This window comes from Argopecten irradians, chromosome 6 (assembly GCF_041381155.1).
Source record: "Argopecten irradians isolate NY chromosome 6, Ai_NY, whole genome shotgun sequence".
NCBI lineage: Eukaryota > Metazoa > Mollusca > Bivalvia > Pectinida > Pectinidae > Argopecten > Argopecten irradians.
This window is the reverse complement of record NC_091139.1, coordinates 40,178,969-40,198,125: the sequence shown is the minus strand read 5'-3', so window position 1 is coordinate 40,198,125 and position 19,157 is coordinate 40,178,969. Positions and strand designations below refer to the sequence as shown.

Here is a 19,157-nt window from a genome sequence, read left to right as displayed (position 1 = left end):
ATGTGTATGTAATAAAGATCCAATACTCACAAATTATCAACACTAATCACATAATAAATCTAACCGTAAATAACTACACAAACACTGAGATGCTTTTGTGTAAACAATGTACACAGCATGTAAAGGGAAATAACTCGCAATGAAAACTAGTCGGTACAAACTGTACAAATGTTACCCTTACTCGATATTCTGAATATTAGCCATCAGACTGCACAATATATTTTAAAAACAATGGTAATATTGATTGATTATTATTCATAAAAATAATGTCATGTCATACAGAAAAGATATGTACAGGTTTTACAACACTACAATCCAATATCGAGTTGGACCATGCTTTCCCTAAACCATGTGCTTTCTGACCGGCTGGCGCAATTGCCTCGATAAATGACAAAATATATGAAAATATCACCTATACGCAATCCTAATAGCACTCAAATGGAAATAGGAATCCTTATTTACTACTTTACAACAATAGTATCAAGGCTTGACTCTACTTACCTAAAAGATGAGGAGACGAGAATTAAGTCACATCAGTCTTTAATGGCTGAATCCGGGCACTCTATTTCCCGCGCAGCAGATCACGTGAACTTGCTCCACTACCGTACTTACCAAATTACCGTATTTACTCTTCTGATACGAAATAACTTACCTAAAGTACAGCAGTTTATGAAATTAAGGCCCCCTAACCATTTTACTGAAATTTGTCCCTCTTACACTCTCCCCTCCCAAAGAAAATGTCGTCCTCGACATTGCTGACATTCATCTCAACAAAATTAAGAGTCCTTCTAGCATATAATACATTCTGAGAAGATACTAGAACCAACAAGTATTTGGGATAATTTCCTGTGCTTAAGCACCAGACATTGTTTAACTTGCCACAATTGTCTGTTTGTAACAATAGGATTAAATGAAGCTGTACACTCTCCATTGGTCCTGGCTATTGCCTTGTTTCTGTAAATCCCTAGAATTCATCTATCTGGTTCTCGCATATATATCTCCGGACTCCACTTGTCTAACAGTAAATTAGATAATCAAGCATTATCAGCAGTTCCAAACAGGACTTATCAGAACATCTCTAATAACAAGGAATTCTGCCATGTACTGATAAAGATGTAGATTTTGATGTTCCTCCTGTATAAGGTTCGGTTGGATAAGCCCATGGAGGTGATCCCAGAAACCCAGATACCTTCTGTACCATTGATTGGTATGTAGGTTGTCCTAACTGATCATATGTCAATAGCTGGGTCGGTTTCCTTCTCCTTTGAGGTCTCCTCGAACTATTCGAACTTCTACCACTACTACTTGTGCTATGGTTCAACATTTCTGCTTCGGAGTCCTCATCGTCCGCAGCTGTTCCTTCCTCTGTCTCGGTCCCTTCCTCTCTTTGGTCAGTATCTTTATCGCTGCCTATCGGCGGTGAATTGTCAGCCTCGATTTCCCTGCTTTTTTTAGATACAGCTCTAGTATTACGTGTAGGCACTGCACGATTAAATACATATTCATCTGGCCCACTTGAACTACTACTATCAGACTGTTCCTGCCTTCCTGATACAGTGATCTCTCGAGGTCTCGTATTTGCCAGTTCTCGCCTCTGACTCACCCTTCCAGGTTGGTTATTCCTATCTCTGTTAGCTGGAGGAATTCTATCTACACGCTCACTCGGTAAATACTCACATTGAAACAAGAGATTTCTATGTAAAATTCTTCTCCGACCTGATCCATCCTCGGGCTCTACTTCATAAACTGGTGAGTCCTCCGATAGCCTTCTTCTCACCACATGAATCTTTGTTTCCCAATAGGATCTGAGTTTACCTGGTCCACCTCGTTCACCAAGATTCCTTACCAGCACTCTGTCTCCTGGTGGTAGTAACGAGCTTCGTAAGGTCTGGTCATATCTCGCCTTAGCTCGACCGGCAACTCTTTTGACTTTCTCTTCAGCACATCTATGAGCTTCTTTCATCTGCTCCAGCCATTTTCCTATGGCTTTCCGGTCGTGTCCGTTATGGATACCAAACAGAACATCTACTGGTAACTTCGGAGTCCTACCGAAAAGGAGATAGAAAGGTGAATACCCAGTACTCTCATTTCTAGTACAGTTGTAAGCGTGCGTTACTCGATGTACATGGCTCTTCCAGTCCAACTTTTCATCTTTGTCTAGAGATCTTAACATACCCAGGATTGTCCGGTTCATCCTTTCACATAACCCGTTTCCTGCTGGATGATAAGGGGTGGTTCTGCTATGGATGATTCCACACTTCTTCTGTAGCTCTCGGAATAACTTATTCTCAAACTCAGCTCCTTGATCATGTAATAGCCTCTCTGGAAAACCAAACCTTGGGAAGTAGTCATTGAAAAGTTTGTCCGCTGCTGTCTTTGCCGATTTATTCTTTGTCGGGTACGCCTGGACGAAGCGCGTAAAGTGGTCCACCACAACTAATAGGTACTCATAACCTCCCTTGGCACGTTCCAAATGTACATAATCAATAGCCACCAACTCAAAAGGATGAGTAGTATGGATTGGTTTAAGTTCTGCTCTGGGATGAACGGGTGGCTTCCTATCCTTAAGGCAATGACACACCTTACGTACATAATGCATAATATCTTTCCGCATTTTTGGCCAATGGAAACGTTCCCTCGCTAAGCTGTAAACACGTTCAGCTCCAAGATGTCCCATTTTCTCGTGTAACTCTTGGAACACTATCTTCTTGTACTCAGCAGGAATACACAGCTGTTGGACAGTTTCACCAGTGTCTAGACAACATGAACGGTACAATACATTATCCTTCAGACTCAACCGGCTCCAATCTCTCAGCCATGCCTTTAAGAATGGTTCCTCGTGTCGTAAATCTTTCTTGGATGGTTCCTTCCCACGCCTTACAAAAGATATTGCTTTCTTGAGAACAGGATCATTTTCTTGGGCCTTGGCTATCTCGTCTCTGCTTAACGTCTTGATAGCTGCTCCAAGACCTTTCCAACCATCTTCTTCCACTGCTGCCACCTGGCATTGTCTCAGGCCTCCAGTTCCTTCACCAACTTTCACAGATGTTAATACTGCAACCATTTCTTCTTTCCGTCTACTTTCGGTGCACTCAGAAATCATCTTATCCATATCCAACGGTATTCTGGAGAGCACATCAGCATCTGTATTTAACCGGCCTGGCTTATAGTGAAGTTTGAAATTATAATCAGCCAGTTCCGATACCCATCTCTGTCTGGTAGCATTCAGCTTGGCTGTCGTCAATATGTAGGTTAACGGATTATTGTCCGTGTACACATCAAAAGATGGCGCGTAATACAGAAAATCTCGGAAGCGTTCTGTTACGGCCCATTTAAGAGCTAGAAACTCTAACTTACCACTATGTAGATGGTAGTTCTTCTCAGTAGGTGTCAATGTTCTGGACCCATACGCCACTACAGCTTGCTTACCATTGCTCTGACTCTGATAAAGAATTGCACCAAGGCCCTCTTGTGATGCGTCTGTATGAAGCGGAAAAAGGGCGGCTAAAGTCTGGAAATGCCATCACCTGTGTATCTGTCAAGATATCAATCAGCTCACTTAAAACGGCTCGATGTTTTTCTGTCCATTGTATTGCCATCCTTGATGTCTTCTGTCCAAACTTCTTTTGACGTGATGAAGTCTTTTTCTGAGCTTTATTCTTTTTCTGAGCGACATCTTCTGGATCCTTCAACAAGTCGTACAACAATTTGGCTCTTCTACTGAAATCAGGAATATACTTCCGGTAATATCCAAGCAGTCCTAATAGTTGCCGAACCTCACCGATCGTACTAGGTTGTTTTTCCTTCAGTATACTCACAGCCTTTATGTCTTCAGGATCCACTCTACATCCTTCTGCTGAGACCAATTGACCAAGAAACCTAACCTCCCTCTTGAACAAATTACACTTGACCGGTTTAAGTTTTATCCCTGTCTCCTTAAGTCTTCTCAAAACTTTACGCACATCTTCTATATGTTGTTCAAAAGTACGACTATATACCAAAACATCATCAAGGTACGGGATACATATTTCATCTCGAAGGTCGCTGTGGGTTCGTTCCATGAACTCTTGAAATGCTCCTGGGGCCCCTGTCAAACCGAAGGGTATACGCAGCCACTCATAGAGTCCCCATGGTGTAATAAACGCTGTATAGGGAATGGACTCCTTGCTCATATATCCCTGGTGGTAGGCCTTGCCTTGGTCAAGTGTTGAAAACCAACTATTACCTCCCAAGCTGTTTAAGGGCATCTTGGATACGGGGTATCGGTCTTCTACTTTGAATGGATTTCTGGTTCACAGCACGGTAATCTATACAAAGACGTAAGCTTTGATCTTTCTTCCTCACACATACCATTGGGCTGGAGTATGGAGACGTACTCTTTTGAATCCAACCTCTATTGATAAGGTCTATGATGTAATCCTTGACTTCCCGATACAGAGGTGGTGGGACAGAATTATAGGTCCTGCGCACTGGTTCCTTATCTTTCAACTCAATAGTCAACTTCAAATCAGTGGCTTCCCCTACATCTTGGTCATCTCTGGAAAATGCATTGCATTCTTCCCGTAACATCTGACGTATATGGTCTCTCTGTTCTGGAGTAAATTCCTTACCAATATCAATGGGTGGATCCCAGGTACAATCACCGTCCGAGTTTCCCAAACATTCAGTATCTGGCGTGCGATTATGATCAACCTGCTTATATTCTTCACCAATGTGGGTTGTATCACTGGATGGATTGAATTCCCTGCTAAAGGAAACATGTGCATCATTCAACAAAATTCTACTGTCTTGATCTGATTCCTTAACAATCTCACCTTCCTCTGGTAACCTCATGGTAATCAATGACTGTATCGTGATCAATGAACCCACACACTTACCTTTATTTAGACGTATGTCTCTATCGGAAATGTTTTTGACAGGGAATTTGACTGTTGAGGTTGATCCTTCTTTTACCTCCACAAGGGTGTCCTCAATTTCCAGGCTTTCATCTAAGCTCTGACCTAAACTGTTTGGACTTACCATTGCTGTCATTCCACCATGATCAATACCTGCATGAGTCACACATTTAACTAAAATAGTGGAGTGCTTAGGAATGGTATATGTTTGACCTAATTTGACAGAACATATGATACCAGTTGTTTCATGTTCGAGAACAGCCTTCACAGCACTAATGGTACTAACGCTTTTATCTGGAAAGAGGGTAGGAAACCCTTCACACGACTGGAAATGGCTTATTACATTGTACCCTACAATGGGTTTATCAACCTTACACCCAGTTACCAAGAATGATACCTGTAATCTCACATTTTCCACAGTCACATCAATTTCAATCCAACCCTTGTAGGGTATCTCTTCCCCGCTAGCTGAATTTATTACCAGCTCTCTCTCAAACAACTCTGTGATATTTCTCACTCTCTTCTCAATCCTGTGTTCTCTCAACCATTCTTCATCCACCAAACTCACTTGGGCACCAGTATCCCATAATACTTCATGAATCTTGTCTTCCATACCCAATTTCACTATACATTTGTCACCGATCAATTTAATGAGTCTATTTTTAGACTTTGGCGAGATGAACACCTGTCCTTTTATACTGTCAATGTTCACTAAAGATGGGGTATTCTGTTGATCATGGGTCACCACATTCCCCTTGTTCACTGGAGCGACCCCTCTGCGTTTCCCGAAGCCCTGCAATTCCTTCTGTAATGACCGTCACCTCCGCACTTGTAACAATGACTGCATCTAGATCCTTGACCAGAGCTCTGGCAAGTGTCACATCCTCGTGCGCGTTTCGGGCGTTGACCAGCTGGTGTCCGTTGCGAACTCTGACTGGGTTTGTCTGTCGTCTTAACATCTCCGCTCTTATTAAGATTTCCCTGCAAGCTCTTAAGTTGTTTTACTTCTACACGCAATGCTTGTAGTTCTTTCAACACATTTTCGGAGATTCCAGTAGTAGAACTTGAGGCGGACTTCACATCTACCTTACCAATTTTGTTTTGTCTCTCCATGTGGCGTTTGGTAATATCATTCACAGTTTTCAGCAAGGCTTCATCATTGGCTGAACTCTCTAAGGCCTGGTGTATTTCTAACTTGATTGCCTCTTCCCGAATTCCTGTAGACACAGCCTGTCTGAATTGTTTACTAACCAACACGTCATTATACGAGCTACTACCGTCCTCTCTGGATGAAAAGAGAATTTTCTGTTGGAGTTCTAACGCTCGGAAGACAAAATCCTGTACAGTTTCTTTCTGACCCTGTACTAAAGTACACAAATCTTGATAAAGTTCCGTAGCGGTCTTCTCTTGATAGAATGTTCTTATTATGGTTTGGAGAATTGGTAAAGTTAGATCACGACGCCCCTCCAAGTAACCTCGAACCCTAGCTGAAGGACGAATGGCTTGTATGACACCACTGATAATTTCACTCTCAGTGTGACCCTTCTCCTCTGCCACCATAACCTGTCGCAGGAAACTCATATACCCAATGTTCCCTTCAGCATCACCAATCTGGCCGTGAATTTTGAAATCCTTCCGCCAGGATCTGGTTGTTGAAACTGAAACATCACCTCGAGTTTCCGGAGTTTGTTCAAAGTCTATTTCCTGTTCCAGGAGACATCCAAAAGTAAAGGTCAGAAGTGTGATACCTTTATCTTCTTCCTTTAAGCTTTTCTCCATCTTTGCCTCCACAGCAGCAATGATAACATCAGTCGTCATCGTTTCTCCCTCCAAATCTAGGCATTCCTCTTTATCAAGTTCCAAACTTGCCGCGACCTGTTTGACTGCTGCCATGTCGACTTGGTAGAGTTTCCTTCTGATGGCCGTTAAGAGTTTTTGACGCCGTGCAACCACTGGTTCTGCCATGTTTCAATCTGTCCTCTTGTTCTTAATGCTGTCCTCTCACCATCACCTCTCTGCAATCCCGGACGAGCCCCCAAAATGTTACATGGGATCTGTGCATGCGGTGAATCTAAAAGATGAGGAGACGAGAATTAAGTCACATCAGTCTTTAATGGCTGAATCCGGGCACTCTATTGCCAAAATTACAACATATTTGTAATTCAATCACAATAATAATAATGAATTGCAGTCTAATAACTATAGCAGACCATTAGACATTACCGTGCAGAGTCATAACAACAGTCTTATCAAGATAGTAAGTACAAATAGGTCAAATGTGACTAAGTGTGACATGTGACAACTCGGTGTTACATTCACACACATAGGTATTACATTTACCCTGATGCCTCACACTCTATATAAACCTAAACCGATATTTGTGACAACAATGTGACTAAAATGTGACTAGAAATAACAAATGTGACAAACTGTGACTAGTAAAACACTCAACTGAACATATATCACTCGCTTTACCTCATATTTGCCTCCATTCAAGTATAATACCAAACTAGTATGTGACAAATCAATACAAGTGACTAGAAGTGACAAGGTGACAAGTCACATGGCATGTGACCAATGTGTGACCAACCTAATTAGCCAACGCATCACAGCATACCGAGTACTTAAATATTCTAATTGACAATCAGAATATTTATCAAATTATGTAAATTATCATTCGCAACAATTGCAGAACAAATTGTAAAATACAAAACATGAAAATGTACAAACTCTAGAATTACCATACATCCTAATTATAACATATGCATTCATAATTGGAATTCCTACTGCAACATTAAGATAACAATGTGGCATAATGTCAGTATTATCACCAAGCTTAATCCGAATTCCATTATACTTACAATGATACACAAAGAATTCAGACAATGTAATAAATCATGATTACAATTATACTTACTCAACCTTTCACTATACACTTAGTACCATAACTCATATACTTGCAAGTCAGCAAATTGGTAAAGCCCAAGTCTTGGCTTATAATGACTATTATTTATAGTAACCAATACTTATCACACATGTGTATGTAATAAAGATCCAATACTCACAAATTATCAACACTAATCACATAATAAATCTAACCGTAAATAACTACACAAACACTGAGATGCTTTTGTGTAAACAATGTACACAGCATGTAAAGGGAAATAACTCGCAATGAAAACTAGTCGGTACAAACTGTACAAATGTTACCCTTACTCGATATTCTGAATATTAGCCATCAGACTGCACAATATATTTTAAAACAATGGTAATATTGATTATTATTCATAAAAATAATGTCATGTCATACAGAAAAGATATGTACAGGTTTTACAACACTACAATCCAATATCGAGTTGGACCATGCTTTCCCTAAACCATGTGCTTTCTGACCGGCTGGCGCAATTGCCTCGATAAATGACAAAATATATGAAAATATCACCTATACGCAATCCTAATAGCACTCAAATGGAAATAGGAATCCTTATTTACTACTTTACAACAATAGTATCAAGGCTTGACTCTACTTACCTAAAAGATGAGGAGACGAGAATTAAGTCACATCAGTCTTTAATGGCTGAATCCGGGCACTCTATTTCCCGCGCAGCAGATCACGTGAACTTGCTCCACTACCGTACTTACCAAATTACCGTATTTACTCTTCTGATACGAAATAACTTACCTAAAGTACAGCAGTTTATGAAATTAAGGCCCCCTAACCATTTTACTGAAATTTGTCCCTCTTACACTCTCCCCTCCCAAAGAAAATGTCGTCCTCGACATTGCTGACATTCATCTCAACAAAATTAAGAGTCCTTCTAGCATATAATACATTCTGAGAAGATACTAGAACCAACAAGTATTTGGGATAATTTCCTGTGCTTAAGCACCAGACATTGTTTAACTTGCCACAATTGTCTGTTTGTAACAATAGGATTAAATGAAGCTGTACACTCTCCATTGGTCCTGGCTATTGCCTTGTTTCTGTAAATCCCTAGAATTCATCTATCTGGTTCTCGCATATATATCTCCGGACTCCACTTGTCTAACAGTAAATTAGATAATCAAGCATTATCAGCAGTTCCAAACAGGACTTATCAGAACATCTCTAATAACAAGGAATTCTGCCATGTACTGATAAAGATGTAGATTTTGATGTTCCTCCTGTATAAGGTTCGGTTGGATAAGCCCATGGAGGTGATCCCAGAAACCCAGATACCTTCTGTACCATTGATTGGTATGTAGGTTGTCCTAACTGATCATATGTCAATAGCTGGGTCGGTTTCCTTCTCCTTTGAGGTCTCCTCGAACTATTCGAACTTCTACCACTACTACTTGTGCTATGGTTCAACATTTCTGCTTCGGAGTCCTCATCGTCCGCAGCTGTTCCTTCCTCTGTCTCGGTCCCTTCCTCTCTTTGGTCAGTATCTTTATCGCTGCCTATCGGCGGTGAATTGTCAGCCTCGATTTCCCTGCTTTTTTTAGATACAGCTCTAGTATTACGTGTAGGCACTGCACGATTAAATACATATTCATCTGGCCCACTTGAACTACTACTATCAGACTGTTCCTGCCTTCCTGATACAGTGATCTCTCGAGGTCTCGTATTTGCCAGTTCTCGCCTCTGACTCACCCTTCCAGGTTGGTTATTCCTATCTCTGTTAGCTGGAGGAATTCTATCTACACGCTCACTCGGTAAATACTCACATTGAAACAAGAGATTTCTATGTAAAATTCTTCTCCGACCTGATCCATCCTAAGAAGTCGTTCAAAGATTTTTAGCCTATTTGACCCCCGGTGACCTTGACAGTACGTCAAGGTCATTAATTTTCACAACTTTTGTAGCCCTTCATCCCAGCATGCTACAGGCCAAATATGAGTACTTTGAGCCTTAAGACGGTTATTGAGAAGAAGTTGTTTGAATGAAAAGTTTACGCACGGCGCACGACGACAGACGGTGCATGATGACTATAGGTCATCCTGACTCCCAGTTGGGTCAGATGAGCCCTAAAAAAGGAGGCATCATAAACGAATAATCTTTTCTCTCACATGGCACCATTACTTTACTTACACATACACTTAGTACATTAATTAAATCAAAATAAGGCCAAAAACATCATTGATCCTCAAGTCTTTCTGGTACATAGTGACGAACCTAACTCAACCTTCCCATGAGCTCTAACAATGCGGGGCCTAAAAATAGAAACACATGGAGCAAAAAACTAATATCAACCATAGACGCACAACTTACTCGCGCGCGCGTGTAGTCACTCACCAAGAGGCTCTGCCTTCATGGTTCTGGCGACACGAAATAATGATAATCCCAGACCTACCCCTATACTAATATGTAAACAAGTCAGAGATAACAGCGCCAATGAAACATGAAGTTGAGCGGGTCACGGTCACATTCCATCACTATTGAAATTAGAACAAATTTTGACGAAAAGTCATTGAGTGTCTGCTCGTTTAATCAACGTACCTTAATTAAGAATCCTCTTTTTGCAATGTATGCCAGGTTTTTGTCGTGAAGTTACGGTTTTCTAATAAGAAACAGGACACCAAGTATCCAAGTAGCGGACAATGCATCAACTATGGAAACGGAAGTTGATCATTCAACCCAAGCAGTTTTGCAAGTAGCAATCTGATTGGTTAATTAAATTAATTGACCAATCTGACTGCTTCTTGGTCAACTGCTCGTTACGAAGAGTTCCACTTACCATTCCACAGTTGAAGTATCGGAGTGTCTCACCTTGTTCATATAGTAGGGGTTGTTATTATTTATTTTTTTTCAAACCAGAAGCAGACGCCTTGTGAGTTCAATAGAGAAACACCTGAATTGTTCATCTTACAACAAAGCGAGACTACAGAATTTAACGCATAGTTCATTTGCAGAAATATAGAGTCTATAGATCACGTTTTAACGCACTCTAAAAATGATGACCGGTCCCCTTTTTAAATATTTTTTTTTTTTTTTTAAACAATACTTATGTGTTTACATTTTCACAAACATCCTGCATTTGGGTATCTAAAGAGCTAATTACCTCAAATGGGTCTAACCTGTTACTAAAATGGGGAACTGTTACCCATATGCAGGGTTGTGCCCAACCCGTTTTGCTTTAGATTAAAAAAGAGTACCATCTTTTTTAATCTAAAGCAAAACTTGTTTTTTGATAGTGAATAGACTTAAATGGTGTTTAAGCACAGGCGTCTGCATCTAGTTTTGGAAAAAAACGCAATGTCCAACCCCCCTACTATAAGCGAACTACTCCGTTCCACAGTTGAAGTAATCGGAGTGTCTCACCATTGTTTATAAATAGTGGGGTAGGTTAATTATATTTTTTACAAAACAAGAAGCAGGACGCCTGTGGTTTAAGTAAGGTATTTGTATGAACCGAACGGGTATCAAACGTAAACCGACCAAAAAATTGAAACAAACCCGAACTGAAAAAAACATGAACCGTGACATCTCTAAATTGTACAAAAACCAGATAAGTGTTACTGTGCAGCTCACTCTTACGGTTCAAAATGTTAATTAAGCTAACCTGCATAATCGTTTTTCTAATCCTCCATAGCTTGTACAGCTCCTGTTCATCATCCATTGTTTCAAAAAACCCTTTTTGGTGGCTTATGTGAACTATATTTCACTAGTATATTGCACAAACTTTACAAGTTTCACGAGTTGAGTAAAGCGTCGAGATTATTTATCAACTACGTAAGTTAGAGGATTACGTCATAAAACAAAGTCAAACGTAAAACTGCGTTTCACATTTTCATTAGAAACAGTTGCCGATGCATAAGCGCACCACAAAACGTTGTATTAACAAGAAGTACAGTTTCCGTAACAAATGAAATAAAAATGGTGCCGAAAGGTTATTCAATTAGAAAAATTACTGCTGGTCACAATATCTTATATGAAATGCATCTTTCGCTCACTTTAATTTTAATACATGTATTATCCATGGTCCATTGCAATGATACGCGACGCGGCTACGCGGGCGCGTCCGCGGGGAAGGAAAGAGGGAGCGGCAACAAAAGGCGAAACTACATAGTTTGCGTCCAACGCGCCTAATCGTGCGCGAGCCAAAGCAAGACGACCATCCGGGGTCTATCGTTGTCTTTACAAGACGTTTGAGATAGCAGCATTCTGCACTCAGAGGTACGGCAGGGAGGCGACATGATCACAACGGTGCATATCACTGGTGTGCAGCGGCATGCGCCCTAACGCACACCCCTGGGCTGAGTTTTACTACGTCCAGAAACATTAGAACTGATTTAATTTAACGATAGATTTTTAGGACACAGAGTTAAAGGCAATTACACAGAAAGAATAAAACCTAGACTCAAAAGATGACAGGCGCATGTCGTGCTGTGTTTTTAATATTCATCATAAGGCGAGCAGACAGTTTATGTAAAAAATGTTGTGTAACTAGCACGCAACAACAAGGTTCCCGCCGCACTCAAGTATTGGCCCCACAAACCGTCCTATCTTGTCCTTCTGACAAGTACACTAGACTTGAGCGTATCCGCAACGTCTCCCTCCCCGGTTTTTGGACACCACATGTCTTTACACTGCTTATCTCTAATTAACTGAACAGCTCAATCATTTTAAAAATGTGATTCTAGAAATTCCCATATAAATACCTCATTTATTGCAATAAATACATAGTATCATTCATAATTATGTACTACCAGTATCACTATGAAAGTATGTTATGACTGTATTTGTAGTTTTGTACCTAATCTGTTAATACACCAATATGTAGCCTAGCTGTTGTGGATATTTAGCCTGTTACACTGCCTTTAAAAACAGAGGATCAATTTTTCATTGTCCATAGAAAAGATGCAGTTAATACTAGAAACCTATACGTTGTAACAGATATTAACATGGTGACAATTAGTTTTTTATACGCAATTACTACTAGAATGTGACATTGAAAAAAGTGTGAGTAAAGGTGTTCATTGATTAAATAAAGCTAATTAAAGGTGACAAACATAGAAACTAAGTTTACATTATGATATATGTATTTTCCAGTTCAAATTTATCATAATAAAACGATATCCGCTTAAATTTTAGAAAAAAAATAATGCTTTAGTAATATTTTGCCTGAAACAAAAAACCCGATTTCCAGTGTCGATTTCTCGGTGAAGGATTCCGATACGAGTTACGTCCCCTCCGCTGTGACGTCATCTGAGCCACTCGCAGATGACAGATGACAGCTGAGCGCGCCATATGTCAAATACTCGGTCGTGTCATAAATATGTAAACAATGGTTCAGTGTGCGGCATTTAATTGTACGAACAAAACGGGAAACAGAGAGAAGATAAAGTTTGTTTACATTCCGAAGTTCCCAAGGCTACGTAAAGAATGGACTCTTCGATTAAAGAGGAAAGACTTCGTGCCGACGGATTACAGCAGACTGTGTCAGGTACACTTTGCACCTGAATCTTTTACCAAAGATCCCCGCATTGTGAGCTCCATCAGATATGACCCTAAGTCCTTAAGACTGAAGCCGGATGCTGTCCCCACCATTTTTAACTTTTCTTTTCGCCTACATCTAGAGATGTCGATAGTGAAAGAGCAAATAGGGATCGAACCCCCTCTGTTTATCATGAAACACCAAGCAGGAAACGATCAACATCAAGGAGTCGTAACAGTCGTGCGATACAGAAAAGACGAAGATTTGAGGTATGTTATGCATTTTAAGTAAACATTCGTTTTTTATGTGTGAAAACGGATTTTTAACGAAAAATAATTTCATTGTGCGAGTATTATATATCTATACCATGTTAAAAAAAAAATCAACAAAAGTTAAAACATAGGCCAAACATGTGCAGTAACAGGGGTTCCAATATGGCTACCAGGTTATATCAAGGTACACAAGTCAGAAGGTGTACAAATGTATTTTTTCTGCTAAAACAGTAGCTAGGCTATATTGAAAAAAAAAACCTAACTGTATTGAAATATTGCATCATTAACATGTACAAAAAGCAAATGTTGATAATATATATCCTTGAAATAAATTCTAATAGACAAAAATATTTATTGTTAGATGTTAGCTGATATCACTGACATGCATCAGGATGAGAATGAATATGACAGTGTGCACTACAGACCAGACCAGTGCCATATTGAGACACAGACAGAAATACCAGGCCCCAGGGACAAATGTGTTGGGACAGATGATCTGGATACAGGGAGATTTTCTGTTGGATGTCAGACTTCCTACAATATAGTGGTATGTTATACCGAGTCAAATATAATTGTACAATTCTACAATTTTAAATACATCTTATTACAAGATTTGATATATTATATTTCTTTAGCATTACCAGAAGTATATATCATATGTACCTGTAAGAAAGGAAAAGTATTTAATACTTTTTCATCATTTAGAATATGTAAATATTTGTAAATGAATGTTTTGAAAACACCTTGATGAGGAAATATGCTCCTCATACTCCAGGGGTTACTGTAATTAATGGAGGTTATATATATCTATCTACCCCTAGACTATCTCATACATGTAGTAAAACTGGTAATGATCCTTGATGTACATCAAAGGAATGGTATATTTACACTATGTTGCTTTGATGTGGGGCATCACTCTTTGAAATCTTCAAAGGAAGTTTCTGGAGGCCTGTGATTGACTGATTGGATCGTTTTTTTTCTCCTCAATTGCCTCCAGTTTTACTATGAGATAGTCCAGGGGCATCCTCGATATTCCAGGGGTTCCAATCACTTACGATCTCTACACCCCTGGACTATCTCATAGTAAAACTAGAGGCAACAGAATAGAACAGGTAATTTAGTCATTTGATGTACATCAAAAGAGCCATATAATGGTACACTGTGGTTGACTGTGTGGCTTTGATGTTAGTCGCTCTCTCTGTAGTCTTCAAAGGAAATCTTTGCTAGCCTGTGATTGGTCAAATGTTTTCCGCTGAGCTGCCTTCAATTTCACTATGAGATAGTCCAGGGGTGTAGAGATCGTAAGTGATCGGAACCCCTGGAATATCGAGGATGGTCCAGGGGTGGATATAACATCAGTGATAGTAACCCCTGGAGTATTGTGGATGGGAAATATCTTACTTTAGTTTTAATGATCATTAAGAAAACTTAACTTGTTGAATGGAATTACCTTTTGAAGTACTTTTATCTTGATTTTTTTTTTTCAATGAAGGTTTTAATAAATTATATCTTGTTTAATTTTCTCTTAACAGCAACGACGGCATGTGTCGCTGCAGGTGACTTCAGCTAGACCAAAATCTTCATGTGGTGTTCAAGCAACTTGTATGATGGAAAACACATCGACACAGTGTACCAGATATAAAAAATGTGTACAGGTAGTGGAAACTGGAACAGACCAGAGTCTGGATGATTATCAGGAGGAGGTTGATTCATCAACACATGATCCTGACTGGGTGCCGACGTGTGAGACTGAGGACGATAATGATGAAACTGCTGATAATCAACAAGTTAACATGGATACTCAGGAAACTGAACCGGACAAGGCCAAGAAGTATGTGGTGTTTGAACAGTGTCTGATGGAACTTTTAGATTCCTGTCCAGATTGTATGAGAACAAGTTTGCAACATGTAAGAACTATTATAGGGACATGTGTGTGTTTTTCTTCAAGATGTATGTGTGGTTTTACACGGCAGTGGTGTAGTCAGCCATTTTCAAAATCTATGCCTTGGGGAAATATCATTATTGCCAGTGCAATATTTTTCAGTGGAAATAGTCCAGTTAAGACTTTAAATTTTATGCACCATGCAGGCATTTCCAGACTGTGTTGTACATCCTACAATATGCTGCAACGGACTTACATAGTTCCTTCCACTTTGTCCTGCTGGCAGTTTCAGCAGTCAACTATGTTTGAACAACTGCGAAATAGTGGTCAAAAACTTAAACTTGGGGGTGATGCTCGATGCTCTTCACCAGGCCATACTGCCAAATATGGGAGTTACACCTTAATGGATGCACAGACTTCAAAAGTCATTGACGTACAACTTGTTCAGGTAAGTGTAATATAAAGTATTTGTGACATCGTTATAGTTATTTTTAAACTTTCTTGTTGTTTTAGATATTTTAATAATATTTATACACATAAAACACATGATGGATCAAGAATGTAATACATTGTGAGATCTGCAGAACATATAAAAGTCTGAATCAATTGGCAAATCAATAAGTGAAATAATTTGTGTGTGTGTGTATATATGATAATATATATCAATTTTACAGTCAAATGAAGTGAAAAAACTCCTACGGTATGGAACTTGAAGGGCTGAAACGTGCACTACATCATCTCCAGGAAGAAGGCATGACTATATCAGACTTAGTTACAGATAGACACAGTCAGGTGAAAAAGTTCATGAGAACAGAATGTCCCAGTATCAACCATTGGTTTGACGTGTGGCATGTTGCTAAAGGCAAGTGTTTAAATTTCAATCTCATATATTTCAAAAGAGTAATTAAATAAATAGTACTTTCTTCTTTTAGCTAATTAATTGTTATGCATAACTTATGTACACCAGTCCCTGCATTCTACCACTTTATTATACAGTCACATAGTGTTAAGTTCTCAAAAGGTTATAACTTATATTTACCTGTAGTTCTTTAACTGACATTTATAATTGAATATATAGCAGTACAACATTTTATGATTATGTTGTGACTGCTATTTGAATATATAATTTACTTGAGTTTCTATGAAACTATATATTAATAATTAAGTCTTATCCAGATCAATGGCCATACATTTGCCTTGCATCAATTATTTATCTTCTGACCTTGTCATTAATCTAATATTTTCTGGTATTCAGGTGTCTACAAAAAGTTGGAAGCTCTTGGCAAGACAAAGAAATATGCATTGGTCGGACAATGGGCAAGATCCATAGGCAACCATGTGTATTGGTGTGCTGCCAGCAGTGATGGTGATGGGGAACTCGTACGCCAAAAGTGGACTAGCATCACTAATCACATAGCTAACATCCACGAGAGTCATGGTGACAAATTTCAGAGCTGCCAGCATGGAAATCTTGACAGGATATGGTTTAAGCCAGGTATAACTAAGAATTAACTCATAGTACAACCACATTATTTCAAACATTATTGGAAACAGACATACCAGGTAATTTTTGAGGAAATTACTAATTATGCTGTGAAGAAGACAGAAGTTTGTTGAAGTGAATAACTTTAACTTTTGATTACATCAAACAGACTGAAATGTTGCTACTTCTTAATTTCACAATAACAAAGTTGAAATGAGATAAAGAAAGTTGACCTGCTGTTTGCTTGAATAGTATAGTGTGTTAAAAATCCATAACCTTGACATGGCTAGGTTCCAAAAGTTTATTAATGTTATAAAGACTATATAATATAATTACAGCAAGATTTTTTTTTTAATTATTTAACTTTTTAATTGTGATACATTGTTAGCTGATGGGTGTACTGTGTCAGTGTAAGGAAACACTAATTTTACATTGTATTATCATTTCAGGTAGCAAGGCTTTGGGAGAAGTGAAAAAGATTGTCCACAGTAAACTGCTTCTGAAGGACATTGGTAAACTGTCTCCAGCAGAACAGACGTCAAGCCTCGAATCTTACCACAACATTGTGAACTTCTTTGCACCAAAGTCAACACACTACTTTTACAACCAGATGAAAGCCAGGTAGTGAATGATAGTTCATTGTTGTAGTTATAACTTTCTAAACTAACATATATATAAGTCCATAGCACAAGATAACAAAATGTTGACTGAATCAAAACAAACACATGAATATATATTCAATCAACAACATAACATGTTCAAAATTTAATAACTAATTGTTTTGTTATTGCTCTTGGAATCTTTCACCTTTTCTAAAATTTTCTTTTTATTTCACAGAGTCTGCCTTGCGGCACTTCACTTCAATGCTAATTCATCAAGATCACAGGCAATGAAGGATGGAAAAGGGCAATACAGAGTGTCATTTCCTAAGAGTAGGAAAGGTGATCCAGTGGCAAAAGAAGTTAAAGTCAAGCAGAACTTTGGTAAATAAAATTAATTTATATTGATTTTGCTACATCCTTTAACTATTCTTCTGTAAATTCCTCACAACTGGTCAATAGTAGTCCTGAGATTTCTTTAAGGTACATTTAAGGCCAAATAGAGATTTTTTTGCTGTATTTTTCCAAGTTTATATAAATATTTTACCAAATAAAGAAAAAAAAAACTCTTAAACAGTTTCAAGAAAGATGCAATGTAGGGTTTTTCCCAATCGAAAAGGTACGCCCCTGAAGTTATTGAGTAAGAAAATCATTGATAGTCTTATCATTATGTAATATACTCTTATTTGATCCCTGTATTATTTTATAATCCGACCATTTTCACAAGGTGATTAATATAAAGACAAATGACAGATACATTTTTACACTGATAATGGTATCTTTCTTTAATTGACAGATTACATCCAAGAGCTTATGGAGGAAGTGGTAGTCAGGAGAGAGATGTTTAGCAGCTATGGCCAGGCCCAGAGAGCACTAATTCAAGAGATTGATCCTGCTCCACCATCCATCTCTGGACAACGGAGAGCAGTGATCACCAACTATGACAGAGACACTGTTATACAAAACACTTGCAGGAGATTTAACTCTTATCCATGTTAGAAATGACGGCTGATAAGCACAGTGAACTGTCCCTATGGAAAATGTTCCTCTATATACAAAACCCTAACTTTTCAGTTAGAAACGAGGATAGAGAAACCCTGTGAACTGTTCTGATGGAAAAGTTCTTCTAATAGCAGAGACAGCACAAGATGGTATTACTTTACGATTCCTCTTGCCTAGAACTTTCCACGTCCATCTTATGAACCTTCTATATGCAACATGTCTGTAGGTTCTAAATTAAAGAGAGAGAAAACAAAGCAATGTACATAATGTAATTGCATAAAGTTGACAGACACAAGTTATAAATGCTTAACCTTCTAACAAATTTACCCTTTTATATATGTAGGTATAAATTAATTAACATAATATGTGCCAAAATCTTTATAATTGTGCTATAGATAGAGACATCTTACCCACTCGGCCACCGTGGCCCCTATATATGCTATATCATTTATGCTATAGATATCTTTGATCATAAAATGAAATTAGTCCAGCGATAATCAATGATTAAAGAAACTATAATGTAGATCTGATCAAGTACCTGTGGATGTTTTCTTGTGAAACATCGTTTTCTTCTGCATATTCGTAGAAGGATGTTTCCAGAACATGG

General features: G+C 38.7%; 1 protein-coding gene and 1 pseudogene across 1 annotated transcript; one reads left to right on the top strand and one right to left on the bottom strand.

The window, feature by feature from the left end:
* Positions 1-9,003: 9,003 nt before the first annotated feature.
* On the bottom strand, positions 9,004-11,494 carry LOC138326515 (C-mannosyltransferase dpy-19 homolog). The gene is made up of 2 exons (XM_069272614.1): positions 11,438-11,494; positions 9,004-9,651 (listed from the first exon to the last, which is right to left on the bottom strand). Exons 1-2 carry the CDS (start codon positions 11,492-11,494, stop codon positions 9,004-9,006), a joined length of 705 nt encoding a protein of 234 aa, XP_069128715.1.
* A 1,026-nt stretch (positions 11,495-12,520) lies between these two features.
* LOC138325875 (uncharacterized) lies at positions 12,521-18,547 on the top strand (annotated as a pseudogene).
* Positions 18,548-19,157: the final 610 nt, after the last annotated feature.

Bases quoted from the DNA above. Each gene is read 5' to 3' on its own strand.
- LOC138326515 (XM_069272614.1), bottom strand. From the start codon at position 11,494: ATGGATGATGAACAGGAGCTGTACAAGCTATGGAGGATTAGAAAAACG. The intron at 9,652-11,437 runs GTTAGCTTAATT...ACGACTTCTTAG, and splicing joins TTAGAAAAACGATTATGCAG to GATGGATCAGGTCGGAGAAG.